The sequence below is a fragment of the Scardinius erythrophthalmus genome, assembly GCF_964197995.2.
Source record: "Scardinius erythrophthalmus genome assembly, chromosome: 9".
NCBI lineage: Eukaryota > Metazoa > Chordata > Actinopteri > Cypriniformes > Leuciscidae > Scardinius > Scardinius erythrophthalmus.
Window position 1 is genome coordinate 37,641,603 of NC_138229.1, and position 18,511 is coordinate 37,660,113.

The following is an 18,511-nucleotide window of genomic DNA, read 5'->3' on the forward strand; positions in this document are numbered from 1 at the left end:
AAATTGCTCAAATAACTCACGAGCAACGTACACAAGCTTGTTATCACGGCGCCATCTTGCTGTCGTCCCCTCGTTGTTCACCTTTTACTACTGCATTTTTTTTTCACGTTGAGTTCTGAGCACTGGAAAAATCTGTTATTTTATATAATATCATCTATTGGGTGCTGATTGCCACTTGAAGACTTTGAAAAGTTCATACCTTTGTAAACTTCGTAAGTTTGTACATTTTACTACTGCAAATTATGAGTACTTTAAGATCTTGTGTTATTTAATGTTTATCTATTATTTATCTACTGATTACTAATTACAACTTTAATATTTAATATAAAGTTAAACTTCATTTAATGACCATTTTGACAACTCATTCTTTAATTCAATATGGTGTTTTAAATGGTACAAAGAGATAAATCAATAGGCTTGTTCCAGTCTGGATATTCTCTATAGTACATCTCAAAATTGGGAAGATCGTGATTCAGATTGTGGATCGTAATTTTGTGTTCTAAGATTGTGATATGATTTTTTGGGAAAACCGCCCGGCCTTAGACGGAGTACATTGAGTCCATCAATACCCCCAAAGCTTGCACAGTCCTCGTCCTAGGTTGACATGTCATTCGGTAACTGTAACAAGGTTAGATGTTGTGGGAAGGAAGGAGGCGGGAACTGGCGAACGTTAACACACATTTTAATGCGAAAAAATTAAACAAATACAAAACGAAAGTAAAAGACAGCAGCCCCTCATTGACGACTGCTGTCACATGTAAAACAAAACGTAAGCCCAGGCCTGTTCCTCTCTCGATCCTCCTTTTATGCTTCCGCTCCTCCGTGAGAGATACGAGACCAGTGCGTCGCGCAGGTGTCGCTCATCAGTAATCACGCCACCGGCCTTGCGCCGCTCTCTCACAGCCCTCGGCCTCGTCCTGCTCGCCACAGTAACATTAGGCAGTTTTGATTTATATGCTGTTTAATGATGATGATTGTGTTCTTTTACATATGCATCTGCTTACATATGCTATCGCTTGTTTCTGTTTCTTATTCACGTGTCTTTTTTTAAATCTGGAGATTCTGTACTCTTCCAGAAGATTCCTAATAGTGCCCTTTACCGTACAGTGAAAACACAGATAGCGGGAAAATTCCATCAATGGTGGGGAAGCCTTGTCTCATAAAGGACGGAAAATTCTGTCAATGGTGGGGAAAGAGTTAATTCATAAAAAGGTGGAACATGTCTTGATTACTGTTGTAACCCTCATTCTCTGATGGAGGGAACGGAGACATTGCGTCAAAATACAGACACTGTACAATTGGCGAGTGAAATTTAAATCTGGCCACTCCCCAGACATTCGGGTATTCGGCTCACTCATTCAGGTTTGTGCAAAGGAGCCAATAAGGCATCTTGGCTTAATTATGGAGGAAAGTTGGTCCAAGTTTCACCAATAATGGGAAACTTTACTTCGAACTAAAAAGCACACATTATCACCTTAGAGAGGGAAAAGGCGCTGACACGCAAGCACTACACTCTACCAGTTGTCGGTTCATTTGTTAGTACCAAGAACACTGGACAAAACTGGTTCAAAACTGGAGATTTTTAAATCTTGCAAAGGTGTTGGGTGTAGCCCAGCCTGCTGCTCTACAAATGTAAAGATGCAACATTCACTGAAGCAGAAGAGCCTGCGACGCCCCTAGTGGAGTGAGCCCTCATTCCCAAGGCGCGCGGTAAACCCTGAGCCTGGTAGGCCAGGAGAATGGCATCCTCAATCCAGTGGGCAATTCTTTGCTTGGAAACAGGCTTCCCATTCTGCTGACCTCAAAAACAGACAAAGAGCTGATCTGATCTTCAAAAGCTCTGTGTGCGATTCAGGTAAATGTGCAAAGCGCGCACTAGTCACAAAAGAGATAGTGTTAGGTCTTGCAAGGTTACCACTTGATCCATAAAATCGGTAGTAGGAACCCTGGGCATATAGCCAGGCCGGGGTCTCAGGACCACTTGAGAGCATCTTTCATCTGTTAAGGGTCATGTTGATCCTTCCTGTCCTCTGCGCAGTAAGAGAGAGGGTTCTCTGTCCAGAAGCGCTTAAAGTCAGACATCAGATCTTCATTACACCCCAACACAGTAGAAGATCTGATCACCAATGCCAAATCAGCGTTGAGGGTCCACTTTTGAAGGCGTTCGAAGCCTCAGGTTCAGTAAAAAGATGGAGGAGGGGGGACAGAGAGCCAGATGACCAAATTTCAAATCCTGGCCACAGATGTGTAAAGCCCCAGTGATTGTAAGTGTTTGTTGGTGTTGTTTTTAAATAAAACAAATATGTAAATATAATAATAATAATAATAATCAACTGTAAATCCTCCCTGACCTTGTGTAACCCCTCCACCCGGGTCCTTCTCACCCCGCTCCGTGCGGGTCTCGAACCCGGGTCTCCGGCATGAGAGTCAGGTAGCCTGTGTGCAATGAATTGCACTGGGGGAAATGCATACTTGCGCAGACAGTGCGTCCATACTGAAGGGGACCTCGGTCAGGGAATACCACTAGGAGGATTCTTGAACAGGTCTACCTGTGCCTGGCCAAATCAACTCCAAATCAGCTGGACCTGCTGGGGATGGATTCTCCACTCTTCTCGGAGTGTAAATTGTTGTGAGATTGAGTCGCCCGATGCCCGTAATGTGAGTGGCTTGCAGATACTTCAGTCACTGTTGACTCCAGAGGAGATAGCAGGCAAGTTGATGCGAGTTGCATGCAACTACCCTGGTGGTTGATATACTGTCGCTGTGTTGTCAGTCCAGACCAACACGTGCTTGCCCTGGATCAAAGGTCAAAACCTCCTTAGGGCTAACAGCAATGCCAACACACTCTAGGCAGTTGATGTGCCCGTGCAGTCAAGGGCCTGTCCAGGAGCCTGAAGCTGCATGCTCAATGCATATGTCACCCCAGCCTGTCCTGTATATGTCTTGTAAAAACAACACATCTGGACACTTGTTGGGAACACCTGCCCGTAGAAACGAAAGGTCTGTCCAAGGGCTGAATGTGTGATGACACGTGATTTGTATCGCAGTGCCATGCACATCTCGGGACTTGGAATAAAGCCAATGCTGAAGCGATCTGCATCAATCTAAGCGGTGTTACTGTGGCCGAGAATGCCATATACCCCAGGGAGCCTCTGAAAATACTTAAGAGAAACCTGTTTTGTACTTTAACAAATTCAAGCAGTTCAGCACTAAACGAGCATGGTCTTGCAAAAGATGTGCTGTCATTGAGACAGAGTCCAACTTCACACAGAGAAAAGAGATACTCTGCACAGGGGAGTGCATGCTCTTCTCCCGGTTAACCTGAAGTCCTAATCTGGCTAGATGCTTGAGAAGCATGTCTCTGTGTGCACACAACAGCTCTCGAGAGTGGACTAGCATTAGCCAGTCGAGATAGTTGAGGAGGCGAATGTCTACTTCCCTCAATGTGAAAAGGGCAACCTCTGCGACTCTGGTAGGAGGGGGAAGGACCTTGTCTAGGGAAGGACCTTGTACTGGTTTGCCCACCCTTCAAAGGTGAAACTAAGAAAATGACCATTGTCAAGGAAGGATTGAGAAATTAAAGTATGCACATTTCAGGTCTATCGCCGTGTACCAATCCTGGTATCTGAGACACATTAGCATGTGTCTCTGAGTGAGCTTCTTGAGCCTGTGAAAGACAGATTCTGGATCTACGAGTACTGAACTGAGCCTGTTTCCCCCACCCCTTTTGGGTACGATGAGGTAAGGGATGTAGAAGCCCTTCTTCACCTCGGCTGGAGGGACAGACTCTATTGCATCTTTTGCTAGAAGGACTGCAGTCTCTGCCTAAAGGACAGCAACACTCTTACCTCCTACTGAAGTAAAAAGAGTGCCACTGTACCTGGGCAGGCACCTGGTGAACTGATTCACATAGCCAAGCCGAATTGTCCTGATAAGTCAGTGTAACGGGTTGGCGAACATTAACCATGGATCCAAACTCCATAGCAGCAGCACTAAAGGAAATAAAGGAAGCCGTACAACAGTTTCTTTGTAGCCTGTTGATTGGCTGGCAGTGCCACCTTCCTGTGAGAGGACCGTTGTTGAGGTCTAGCTGCTGGTCAAGACGATGTCTCCAACACTGAAGGCAAAGCTTGTAGCCATCCGAGGGAGACATGAAACGACCCAGTACACATTTAAAATCCTAAGGGGAAACCCTATGCACATACATGAACTGATATACAGTAGATAACCAACATATGGCATTAAAAGGCAAGCAATCACATCTGACTAAGCACAACAGACAATAACAAACACAAAATGCAAATCAGTAGATAAAATAATTTATTTCTTCCCTGCCCGTGTTACCTGCGTGAAGTTGGCCCCCCAACCAATGCAAAACGTCGGCAAAATAGCATTTGGGGTAGCTGAGTGACCTCAGAATGACCAATAAATATTCTTTTAATATCTAAAAAACCAAACAGCACAAACGGTGCACAAATGATTGAGACTATTTTGCCGGTGTTTTGCCTTGGGTGGGGGGGTCAACTTCACGCAGGTCCCGTGTCTGCTTTTCTAAGCACTAAGAACTCATTCGAACGGATCTAGGACCAATTATCAGTACAGTATGACTGAAGCCATGTTTATTCAATTTTGCATTAGTGGCGGGCAAATCACAAGGGGTGCTTCTCAAACAGAAGTCTGCATAGCTCGGCTACCACATCATCATGTGCCGCCAAAGGTAATGAGTTTAAAGTACTCATGACCACCCTTACAACAGTTTACCATGTTTTATTTCATGTAGAATTTAAAATAGATAATCTGATGAAGGAAAATATAATACACTGATGAGCCAAAAGAGTATGACCATTCACAGTCTAGGTTTAATAGATGATAGATTAAATGGTAAGCAAACAATCAGTTTTTACAAAAGAAGGTTATGAAAATCCAAAATGGCTGAAACATTTTAAATATGGAAATGGAAATTTGGAAACTGCCTGCAGTGAGGAGAATGTTCTTTTAAAACTGGACCAATGAGTGGGAACTGAATGCTTGAGAGGAGTATTTAAAGTGCTTTAAACGGTGCCAACCCATTATGGAGTTAATTTTAAACGAGGAGAATAACAGCTAGTAAATAGAAAATTAGACCAGCGTGTTTGGTTTAACATTTAATACAACCCAGATGGGTCAAAACAGCCCAGTGCTGGTTTTTAACCCAGCATTTTTAGTGTTTGGTAACATCATATGACATTTGTCATTTACTTATTTAAACCATATTTTAAGAAAAGGCATGATTATAAAGGATTTAGTATTTTATATAATTACCCTGAACAAAACAGCAGATAGGCAGAATGAAAACTCGCTCTTGAACTCTAGGTGATGCTTATGGAACCTTAGAAATAGAGAGGTTACCCCTGTACACAAAGCAGAACTGCACTTATAAATGTACTTTATTATAAACTTTATTCAGCATTATTCAGAGGTATGAAGAAAAGAAAACACCATTGACACTTTTCTGAAGACAGCCAATTCCCATATTTATTTAAAAACACTCCACCCAAATTATAATAAACAAACAGCTTTATAATTGTACTGACATTCCATTTAATTTTGGACAATGCTTTTTACTGTGAATCTGTGTAGTTTTGGAACAATTGAATCTCTTGCCACATTGATGGCACTGATACGGCTTCTCTCCAGTGTGAATTCTCTCATGTGCTTGCAAGGCTCCTAACTGCTTGAAACTGTTTTCACAATATGAACACTTGTAAGGTCTTTCTCCAGTGTGGATCCTTTGGTGCACTTTCAGCTGAGTGGCTGTAGTAAAAGCTTTACCACAATCAGAGCACAAATATTCTTTCACACCAGCGTGTATTTTCTGATGGTCTTTAAAACGGCCCAGCCATGAAAATGTCTTTCCACAAATAGAACACAAGTAAGGCTTCTCTTTTGTGTGAACTTTCATGTGGCCCTTTAAATCTGATTCCTTAACAAACTTCTTATCGCACTGATCACAATCAAATGGCTTTTCTCCTGAGTGAGTGAGCTTATGAACTCTGAGACTATATGACCATTTGAAACTCTTTTCACACTGATCACATGCAAATGGCTTCTCTTCATTGTGAATTTGCATGTGACTACTAAGGTTTCCTTTATTTATGAAACTCTTTCCACACTGAGGGCATGTGAACGGCTTCTCACCTGTGTGACGTCTTGTGTGAACAATAAAGACTGAATTACATGAGAAACCTTTTCCACATTGAGGACAGGTAATAGTCTTTTTGGCTTTTGCTCTTTGAGATTTTGTGTATCCTTTTTTTTCTCGAGTTCTAGCATCATGAAGGTTCTGAATCCGATGTTTCTTCTCGATTTCGTCCAATTCTTCACTTTCCTCTTGCACATTCATTGAGTCTAAAATGGAAATATAATATTTCTAGATATGAATTTTAAATCACACTTCTATTTGCCCTATGCTATTTTTTGCTCCTATGAATCTTTAACTACTATATACAATTCTGTTCATCTGTCAGAAAATATGTTTCATTTAGGTTTTTCAGCCGTCATTAATGAAGAATCAAGAATGGACACCAACCTCTTTGTTCCTCTGTATCTTTATTTTTCACTCCACATGCTTCTGAATTTCTAATATCACCACTATCCCCTTTAATAACCTCCATCTTTACAACAGCTTTCATTTGGGAATGGCTTGGATGAAGGTGTGAGCAGTGATTGTTATGAGGTATGGAGGGCCAGATCTGAAAAAAAAGTACAGAACAGACATTTCTTCATACAGTTAATTCCACTTCATTCAATGATTCACTTTATTCAATGATTCAACAAATTAAATGCATTTTAAATCTTAAATGAGACCACTGTGTCTGACACAGAACACAAAAAGAAGAGTTATAATAAAGTAATTGTAACCTTCAGGTAGGGCTGTGCAAAAATAGGCCTCGTTTTCACTGTCAGTGAAATGTTGACTCAGTTCCGATTTTTGCTTATATGTGACACAGATCGGTTGTGTTCTATGACCGTGTAAACAGGAAAAAAAATGCACACATGCGGATATTTTGAGATCGCTTTCAGGCCTCATTCATTTGTGGAAATAAATCAGATATGTGCCAATGTGAATGTCATGTAGTGTTGTTCCGATTCCGATACTAGTAACGGAAATGCCGCCGATACCAATAAAAATTCTGGCATCGGTATCGGCGAGTACATCTACCCATGTACCGATCCGATACCATTTTATTAAACAATACCTAGTTATGCACGCTAACTTTGCTTAGCGCTGCAAATCGGAGATCAATTCTTCTTCGCTGCTCTAAACAGTGGTTGCTTGTGGCAACACAGGAAGTTGTGCTGTTGCCACAAGCAACCACTGTTTAGAGCAGCGAAGAAGAAATGAAAACACAAATTTTCAAATGTAGGCGTGCGGCAAGCGCATAATGTAAGAGACGCTGGCGCCCAACATCAAATGGCAAACGTAATAAAAACGGAACAAAACTGCGCTACTCGTTATTTTGTGCTTCACGGACCATTAAACAGTTTGGACCAGTGCAGCGCGAGCCGATCTTAATCAAGCGACACTGTGTTACTACACAGCACTAAGAGATCCAGTAAAGAAAGCATTTGAATTCGCCACTGAAGTAATAACATCGCTGCGAAATCTAGTGAGAAGCATTCACAAACAGCGCGTGGAAACCTGGAAGAAACATTGTGCTTTCAAGTAACGTTTGGTTTTATTTTGACATTATGAATAAAATTGCTGCCCTCAAATGTTAATCTGAAATAAAATAAACCTTTGTTTATCACTACTACAATATTACATTTAATTTTTTTTATAAGGAGCTGTTTTTGTTTTATATGTCAAGTATAGCTCCATCATTGCTCAAAGCAAACATCATGCTCATACTTTATGATGTTAGTTTTAATAAAAAATAAATTAATAAAAAATGTAAATCAAGGAAATTTCTCTGGCATTTCTTTCCTTTTGCTGTATTGAAAACGTACCGAACCGTGACACCAGTGTATGGTATCGAACCAAACCGTGAATTTTGTGGACCCCTATTATTCATATATAATTTTTTAGATTCCTAGATTTATTTGTTGCACTTTTTTATAGTTATATTGTAAAACTAAAATACCTTTTATAAAATAATTATATCAATTCATACAGGGCTAGTATGAATTGCAGCTGTATAGATATACACCCAGGTATCGGATTAGTACTCGGTATCGGCCGATACCCTGAGTCCAGGTATCGGAATCGGGAAGGAAAAAAGGGTATCGGAACATCTCTAATGTCATGTCAGGCAGATCGGATTTTCTGAGGCATTAGGCTACGTCTCCGCAGTTTAATGATGAGAGCAACCCCCGACGTGCATCTGCAAAGGGACGGATGGCCCAGCGTAACGTTGTGTCATCGTAGGAGAGGAATGTGGACAAACGTTGACAACATATCAAAGGTTGGCTTGCTCATCCTAAAATTTCGGACCCACTGCTCCTCGTTAAAGCCCTCCACGATATGCTCCCACCAGTTCTGAGATCTCTCTCGCACACAATCACTAAAGCATATGCGCTGGCTGCAAAGATGGCACTTTTCGTCCTCCGCCTCATAATCATGGTGATGTTTGGCGAACTTCGCATATATCGCAGAGCTAGCATCAATCATATTTTGCGTTCGTCCATCTGTGCTAATTAAGATAGATAATTAAACCCTTTAAGCATGCACAATGTTTCCGATAGTATGGCAAGCGCAAACACATGAATCGGATATGGATCACAATCGAAAGTACATGTAAACAGACGGCAAAAAAAAAAAAAAAAAAAATCGGATATAGGCAGGGTTGTGTACTCGAGACTCGGACTCGGTCTCGGACTCGGTCTCGAGACCATATTTTAATGGTCTCGGTCTTGTCATGGACTCGTGTGCATTTTGACTCGGAATTGACTCGTACTCGAACATATTAGGACTCGGACTTATTCCCGAGTCCACTCGAGTCCCATTCAAAATATTTCATGATTGTTACTGTATGTTAATATTTCTTTAAATTGTTGTTTGATTGAAACGTCCAATGATTGCTGACTTTCTTGTGCGCAACTGCGCATGACTTGAGACTAACGTTCGCGCCACGCAAATGCAGCAGGAGCCTGGTCAGATGTGATGTGGAGCCTCTAGCTCAACTATGTATTGAAAATGTCTGCCTTATCATCCATAATTCAGTTTGCATATAAGAGCCACACAGAATTCGTGTGCAGTAGGACGCGCGACTGAGTCGAATTCGCGTCCACCGCGCCGCGCTAAACGCCCTGGACGCACGTAAACGCTATTTCTTGATATTTCTTGATAATAGTCCGCTGCGAAGTATAATAACACACCGTTGCCATGAAAAACAGAGCGTTGCTATGGACGCAGTTGGAAGCAATATAGCCTAATAGTTTTTAAATCAATAAGCTCCTTTTTAAATCAATATTTTGTCAAATTATTGATTTATTTGGTAGGTAGCCATGTAATAAGCGGGATAATGTATAGCGAGGCGGTTGTTATGAATACAACCCCTTCAGGCTGATTCAGGCTGATTTCACCTCGCTATATATTATCCCTTACATATTTCTCTCTATTATTTGTATTGCAATGTGGACAAGAGCACTTACTGATTGTAATAATTGTAAGTAATAATTGTAATAAAATGACCTTTACACACCACCTACTATGTGGCCTTTTTACCATTACAGTGTACATGATTCCATTGTATATTTGATTTACTGTTTGAGTATGGTGCCAATTTTATTGTTACCACCAAATATTTTACATATTCTTGAAGATATCTTTAGGTCTGGTTTTTTAGACCCAACCTTAGGTTATCCAACCTCTCTGGTCTCGGTCTCGACTCGACTCGGACTCGACTCTCTTTGGTCTCGGTCTCGACTCGGACTCGACTCTCTTTGGTCTCGGTCTCGACTCGGACTCGAGTGAGCTGGTCTCGACTACAACACTGGATATAGGTAACAAATCAGATTTGGGCATCAAGACCTGCAGTGTAAACAAGGCCATAGATACAGCTAACTAATATTGTTTTTGTTTTTTTTACAATAAAACGATTTTTCACAACCTCTAATATCGATACTTTGTTTTAAACGGATTTGAAATTGTTAATATTTTTAAATCCCTTTGCGTGTTAAACGACATCATCAGTTTCTGTAGATCGCTGACTCGCTGTCTACAAAGCTAACAGTTGTGGGAGCGAGCATGACGGAAAATATGAATGCCTCCAGCTTGCAGAGCCGACGTGTGGGTGAACTTTGGTTTAGGGGTGTGCGATATCACGATTTTTGATTGTGGATGATTAAAATGCCTCCACGATCTGCTTTTGAAGAAATATTGTAGTATTGTGTTATAGTGCATTGCATCAGTTGCAGTTCTGGCGCCTCCATCTCAACAACGCAACGTATGCACATCACGTTAACGCAGAGATAGAGTTACAATCACGGACACTGCAATTCACAAAAGTTAATTATTTGCATGTGCTTTAAAGCCTTGCCGGTAAAACATTTCATTCGCATGCTGATGCGCTGTTCTAACATGCGCTTTTCTGAGCACATACACCCGAAGCACACAGGCACTAAAAGCCAGTCAAACAGCGCCTGCTTACTGGACTAAGTTATCTTTGAGTCTTATTGCGTTAATACTGTCATACTCTCACTTTAGACATAACCAACTGTGTTTATGTAAACATTGTAAGCAAACATTTGAGAGAAAATCGAGTGTGTTTCATACACGTGTATATTAGATGCATGTGTGCCGATCTTAAACTGACAGTAGCCTAAAATTAAACATGCTGCCGCTTGTCCTTAAAGGCATAGTTCAACCAAAAATTTTAATTCGGTTCTTATTTACTCTCTGATGTTGTTCCAAACCTGTATTAATTTTTCTTGTGCTGAACAATATTTTGAAGAATGTGGTTAACCAAACAGTTGCTGTTCACCATTGACTTCCATAGTAGGAAAATATACTTTAGAAAAACAGGGGACCAGCAACTGTTTGGATTCCCACATTCGTAAAAATAACTTATTTTCAACAGAAAAAATAAATAAAAAATCAGTTAAACATTTTGTGGCATCTTCATTTTTAGTTAAAAGTGTTCAGTGACAAAATATACATTTCAGTGTGTTCACTGTTCAGTGACTCTACAATGCAAATAGCTTTATCAATATAATGTGATACTCATACCAGAATACCTCAGCTGGTACACACAGCAAGTTGTATTTTCAGCTCTGTTATTTTTTACATTTTAGATTTAAAAAAAAAAAAAGTATTGCAATATATCCCAATAAGTATCGTATCGCAATATATCGTGATAAATCGTATCGTGGCGCATGTATTGCGATATGAATCGAATCGTGAGGCCCTTGCCAATACCCAGCCCTACCTTGGGGTGTGTATAACGTATCCTCTATGTGATATGGTAATTGTTTTAACAATGTGGAAGCTGACATCGAGTAAGTCACTTAATTTTCAAAAAAACAAACAAAACAGGTTTTGAACATTTATTAGAACATAAAGTAAAAATGCCCTTTAAAATTCAAGATATGGGCCCTGAATGTGTTTTTGTCTATATAATTTAATATTTCTCTATAATATACTTAAGTCACCATTACGGAAGAGGATTAGGGCCAAGCAATAATAAAAAAATAAAACCATCTCGAGATTAAAGTCATTATAATGCGAGATTAAACTCGTTAAATTTCGAGAAAAAAAGTCAAAATACAATCTTGAGAATAAACTCATTAAATATCGAGAATAAAGTCGTGTTTCGAGAAAAAAATAATTACATTGAGAAAAAAGTGGAAATACAATCTTGAGAATAAACTCATTACATTTCGAGAATAAAGTCGCTGTGTTTCTAGAAAAAACTCGTTAAATTTCGAGAAAAAAAAACTCGTGATACAATCTTGAGAATAAACTCATTAAATTTCGAGAATAAAGTCGTTGTGTTTCGAGAAAATAACTCGTTAAATTGCGAGAAAAAAAGTCGAAATAATCGTGAGAATAAACTCATTAAATTTCGAGAATAAAGTCGTGTTTCGAGAAAAAAAGTCGAAATGAAATGTAGAGAATAACGCATTCGATCAGAGTTCATTGCATAGGCCTACAAGGCTGAATCCAGTTACTTATTAGGCTACTTATTGACGCTCGGACCTCCCCTTTAAATGACGCGACGCTTCCTTAAGCACCGTGTGTATGGCATTGCTCGCACCAAGCTGTGTTAGAAATGAATGAAGAAATTTTGCATTTCTCAGCCATAAGGGTGCGTTAAATCCGACTAAAGGGAGTAATAGAGCATATATTGATCTAGTGGAAACCGAAATATTGGCACAAATTTCTGTAGGCTACCGGGTTTTTTTATGGACCGTTAAAGTTTTAAATGGGGCAAACAAATTCAGAGTCGCCTTATTGCGCCATGATCGCCATCATTCCTACTAGTTGTGCATTTTCTAGACCGCATCAGAGGGTGCGTTAAAGTGGACATTATCCCATTATAGAAGAGCTGTTGTCTAACGAAATCCAAATTTTAAGCAGTTTTTACTGTGGAATTATTGTTTTATGAAGCTTTGAACTTGACACATTACACAATGCACAAAGAGCAGTCTTGCATTTTCTGCATAATTCATGGCGCTGTTTCTCACCCGCCTATAGGGTGCATTAAATTGGACATTATTCCATGATAGTAGGCTACAGCTCCTCCTCTAGCCGACCTAGACGGCTTTGTTACAGAAAGAAAGTCTAAAATATAGTTTGACTAAGTGATCCAACTCTGCCATGTCCTCTATCAGTAGGCTAATGAACACAGATCGAATGCGTTATTCTCTACATTTCATTTCGACTTTTTTTCTCGAAACACAACGACTTTATTCTTGAAATGTAATGAGTTTATTCTCAAGATTGTATTTCGACTTTTTTCTCGAAATTTAACGAGTTTTTTTCTCGAAACACAACGACTTTATTCTCGATATTTAATGAGTTTATTCTCGAGATTGTATTTCGACTTTTTTCTCGAAATTTAACGAGTTTTTTTCTCGAAACACAACGACTTTATTCTCGATATTTAATGAGTTTATTCTCAAGATTGTATTTCGACTTTTTTTCTCGAAATTTAACGAGTTTAATCTCGCATTATAATGACTTTAATCTCGAGATGGTTTTATTTTTTTTTATTATTGCCTGGCCCTAATCCTCTTCCGTACACCATGAAATCAAAATGGACAATTCTTATTTTTTTATAGAATAAGTATTTATCATAAGTGATTTATTTTCACACATAATTTTTTTTTATTTTTTTTATTCATGTGCCTCGTAATCTTTAAATCAAAATAACTTCCCCTTCCTCTTGCAGAGACATCTCTTCTCGTCTCTGATGACGCGTTTACTGGTGTGAGGGCGGGGCAACTTGTCACTCACATGAGATCCACCAATAGCAAAAAACAACCATCCAAACAATTCCCCATGGACAAAATCAAGCCCCGACCCACATTTGTTTTTATGCGGAGCACCTGAAGGAACATTTGCAAAAATAAAACATATACAGACTATCGCGTGCACACTGGAATTTCGCTATTGTTTTTTGCATGCCGGGTTGCAATGATTTCCGGTTTATGTATCAGGGTTTCCCGCAGAAAATGTGTTAGTTAAGGTGGTGGTGTTGGTGGTGGGTGGTGGGTTGTGGGTTGGGGGGGGGGGGGGGTGTTCGCTCCAACATTAAATTTCTCCTATAGGCATATGTGTTGTAGCCCAGTCATTAAAGAAAACGATTTAGTTTCATAATTATTTTTAAATTATTATATATTTTTTATTTCATCTATGTTGATTATATGAAAAGCATGAGTAAGATCCATAGACAGTATAAGAAGGTAAGATTAGAAGGCTTGCGGTAGGCTTGCTACGATAGTCGGTGTTACCTGTGTTACACGGTGTTCAGTCGCAACACCGGTTTCATCACTTGCCCACTGTGGCACCACAAAAAAAAAAAAAAAAAAAAAAAGGTTTAAAGCGTTAAAATTAATTACGCAGTATCCGTTTTTTTTTTTTCTATCACCACGTTGACTATAGCGTTATGATCACGCTCTTATTAATGTGAATGCTTTTACAGGGTTTCTGCGGGGTTGTAAAAGGTAGTAAATTAAATTGCCAAATTAAGGCCAGTAAAAAGTAGTAAACGTCATCTGACGAGGTAGTAAATTTTCAAAGCCCCATCTGGGTCTATATCATGGGTGTCCAAACTACGGCCCAGTTTTTACTGGCCCACAGCCAGGGTCCGAAATTAACACCCGCCAAGCGCCAAGTGCGGTTAGATTTTCCGTTTGGCAAATAAATCTCAAAAGGCTATCCGCCACACTGGCGGGTGAATGTTCGTCATACCAAAATAGTAATAAAAAAATTACAATTGCCTTTTGTAATGTTATGATGCCTGGAAATTAGTTCAAATCTCCTGCGAATCTAGAGCGAGCGAGCGAGCGAGCAAAAGCGCGCAAGCAAATCGTGTAGCGAGCGCACGGCAGAGAGGGAGAGACCTTGCGTGTGTGTGTGTCTCTCTCTCTTTCTCTCTCTCATGCAGTGGTGACGCGTTCATATAAACGGCACCTAAACGTTGTAAAAAAAATATTATGACATTTTAATCGTTTATTAATAAACAAGTGTTTCTGTGTCAGCTGCAAAGATGAAGTTGACACTGACTCACGATCTTCGCAGTAGTGAACGCGCCGGAGAAAAATGCATTTCTTACGGATTAGCCTATAGCCTATTTTATTTAGTTTTGAATGGTTCTGTTTAAAAGTAGAAATTTCAAGCTTTCTGTAGATAATAGATATAGGATATTTCTAATTTGTTTAGGTCTGTGAGGCGAGTGGCCTAGGCTACCAATAGCCTACGCTGAGTTTCGGTTCATGTCGTGTCGTTGTATAATCACATGTTGTAATTATACAAAATAATGAAACATGGATTAAAATTAAGATAAAATTAATACAAAACGAAATTCGTTTCAAAGAGAGGCTTTGTGTTTTCTGTTTGATGTCTCTGTGAAAGTTTTAAAAGCTTCATTAATGGAGAACGAACGGTTAGGCTACATGTTTTTTTCCTCAAATGCAAACACGAAATAAAAGACAAAATACTTTTTAAAAAGACAAAACATCAATTTTTGGGGGGAAAAATCTGGATGGATTAATAGCGTTTTAAAAATATGGATGGATTTATAGCGTTTTGAAAAAGAAATCTGGATGGATTAATAGCGTTTTGGAAAAACATATTTTAATAAAAAAACATCTCTGGTTCTCTATCTCTCCCTCCCAGTGTTGAAATTAAGTTATAATTGCCTCATTAAATTGTGATTAAATATGTTATTAATTCATTTTGGAAAGATATTTCATGTCTTTAATTGTCACTTTACTTAACACTTAACACTGCTACAGTTGAAGTTTGAAGCCGTGTTGGTAGTAAAAATATTGTGATGGTAGTAAAATAGGTGTAAAAAGGTAGTAAATTCAATTTAAGAATCTCTGTATAAACCCTGTTTTAAACCATTCAAGCGCGACAAGACAGACCGTGCTGTAGTCCTGCCTAATACACAGACACACACACACGACACGACCCACAGAAAAGACGCGCGTCAGTATCGAGTTCTCTTTCGGGCTTGAAATGCGGAGACCTGGAGTGTTATTTAAAAAATGTATTTAGTTTTAGTCATATTTAGATTTTTAATTAGTTTTTTTAAAAAACTTTCGGATTCAACCCATGTTCTCAAGCAGTGAAAAATAGAGGACACTGACAACGCGTTGACAGACAGACACCGAGCAGGTAGCCTAATATTTAATATGAAACAAAGTCTCAACTTTCAAATTTGGGCAGTCAAAGAAAATTAAACAATAAATAGGCCTACCGTTTTGTGGCTCTTTAAACGGTCGTGACAGATTGCCTCAGTTAAAGCCAAGAGGCTTGTTCGACTTCAACCGGCGCTGCACAGACCGATCGGTTTATGACATCAAAGTACCGCGAGAGCAATTCAAAAGCATAAGGAGCAGTCTACTTTCTATTCGCTCTCGCGGTACTTTGATGTCATTCACCGATCGGTCTGTGCAGCGCCGGTTCAAGTCGAACAAGCCTAAGGTCAAATCCACCGACGTTAATCTAACTCTCCTGACTGCTTTGTCGGACAAAAATGGTGGATTTTGATTGGTCAGACTCAGATCGCATGTCAATCAAACTCCCTGCGAAGGATGAATTGACGCTAATTTAAGCACCAACTTTTTAAAAGCGATGTAACAATTTTATTTAGTTTTTTTTTTTTTTTGACGACGTAGTTAAGGCGGCAGGCGTGTGTTGCTTAGGCGGCCGCCTTAGTTCCAAAGTGCTGCGGGAAACCCAGTGTATGCTATAACCCAATTCATTTGTGTGGGTCACTGCCATTGTCAACGAAAGCCAAATTATGAGCAAATACCGCTTTATTAAATTATGTGCATCCATACTCTCGCTTTCTTCATAGTAAAATCGCAGTGATGCACAAATGAAATAAGTTATAGTATAAACCAGAAATTGTCACGCGTGAGCACGCAAAAAAATTCCATAACAGAGATGCATGATGGTTGAGCGAGAAATCCAACCGGCACCTTCTGCGTTAAAATCTAGCGTAACTTTGGCTTTACGAAGTTGGAAGTTGTAGTGGAGTAAAAGTTGAAAATTGACCAGCACGAACGCGCATGAACCTGCTTAATCGACGATTTAAGTTTTATCGATTAAATGTATTATCGTTGATTAAACGTTGACATCCCTTCTTTCTATATATAATTTATTTTATTATTTTCATCCTACTAAGAGAAACAATGTGAAGTTGACCATTTTGTCACTGGTTTGATTTACTGACATTTACAGCAACTAGTGCAAAATGCCTGTGCAAAATCAGTTTTTGAGTGTGTATTTAGTAATTGTTGGTTTGGTGTGTTTGAGTGCTCATTGTTACAATTACACAGCAAAAGTTCAGTGACATTTTTATTTGTGCATGGTAGAAAGCACACAGTGAACTCCGAGAAAACGCTATGCTTGAGGAAACAGTTTGTGAATAGGCTACTACTACAAATGATGCCCGTGAAAGAGACTGTGAACGCATTGAATAGGATATGTTTAGTTGGTGAATAGCATAGGCTACTATTACACAGTAGCGATAACTTTAAGCGCACCAGAATGAAATATAATATCCAGAAGTAAACAGCATAGCTGACTTACAGATTCAGTTAACATCCACAAATGAATAAGCGCGTTGATTCAGGGAGCAGTGCAAAGTGCCCGTGCAAAATCAGTTTTTGTGTGTGTTTTTAGTAATTGTTGGTTTCTTGGTAAAGAAAACACATTTTTACTCAAATTAATCAAAATGGATTTATCACATTTTGGAACCAAACTATAATATTCAGAAGTAAACAGTGTAGCTGACATTGTCAGAATGTTTATTTTTAAACCACAACCTTTTAAAAATGATATATTTAACGATATCTTTAGCATTTCTCATCCAAACAACGTCAAACTTGGCACTGCACTTACTCGTGCCCGTAGCGAGACACCTGTCAGGTTTGAAATCCATCGGACTAACGGTTCGAGAGATATGCGGTTAACAGACACACACACACACACACACACACAGACAGACAGATGTTCCTGTAATTTATAGATAGATAAACGATTTTGAGACAAATAACATCTTAAATGTACATAAATCATTACATTTCGGAAATCACAGATGACTGGTGATTTTGGTTTAACATACGTTTGATACGCACTGATTATGTAACAAAGCAATCGTGACACAGTAAAAACTTTTTTTACTCACATAAGTGTGTTGCGTGGCTTTTGTCGGATCCAATATAGAAGGCACAGCGCCGTTTTTTAATCTCAGTCTCTCTGCAAATCCAGCGTCGAACTGTTTCTTGTTTGCAAAGGAATCCGCAGCGAAATGAAGTGAACAAACGCACAGTGTCTTATTCACGCGATCTGGAACTTCATTAAAAACAAAGTTCAACCACGCATTCCTAATGTTTGAATCAGAAGGAAGGTTATGCAGCGACTGGGTTTTTCTACAACTTGGCACTGCACAATATTTAGCAATCTTCAAAGGCATGTTTATTGCTTAGTTGATCGATCCAGTGTTAGCGTCACATGTTATTTTCCTAAAAAAAATGAGAAAAAGAAGTTATTTACCTACTATAGCTATTTGTCATGCGTGAAACAGTGGGCGGGGCTACAGTGGTAACAATGTAGAAGTAGGCGTTACTGCAGACCTATCTATGACATCATAATAGACACATTCCTAAACTATTCATTTTCTGGGCTTAGTTTCAATAAAAGCTGTTTTTGGACTAACAAGGACGTTTTCAGTTTTTAAACTTACATGATATTCTTTTAATATATAGACCTCGTATGTCAAAAGCTCAAGGAAATTTTTAATTATCAATTGATGACCCCTTTAAGAACTTCATTATAAATGTCTGCCCTTTG

General features: G+C 39.2%; 1 protein-coding gene across 1 annotated transcript in view; it reads right to left on the reverse strand.

Moving 5' to 3' along the window:
- Positions 1-5,491: 5,491 nt before the first annotated feature.
- The window catches only part of LOC308695702 (uncharacterized protein), a 13,601-nt gene continuing 581 nt past the window's right edge, over positions 5,492-18,511 (reverse strand). Inside the window, exons 2-4 of the mRNA XM_081373883.1 lie at positions 17,847-17,942; positions 6,569-6,731; positions 5,492-6,387 (exon numbers count right to left, since the gene is read on the reverse strand). Of these exons, the coding sequence (XP_081230009.1) occupies positions 5,558-6,387; positions 6,569-6,671 (933 nt within the window). The 5' untranslated portion in view covers positions 6,672-6,731; positions 17,847-17,942 and the 3' untranslated portion in view covers positions 5,492-5,557. The remainder of the gene's footprint in view (positions 6,388-6,568; positions 6,732-17,846; positions 17,943-18,511) is intronic.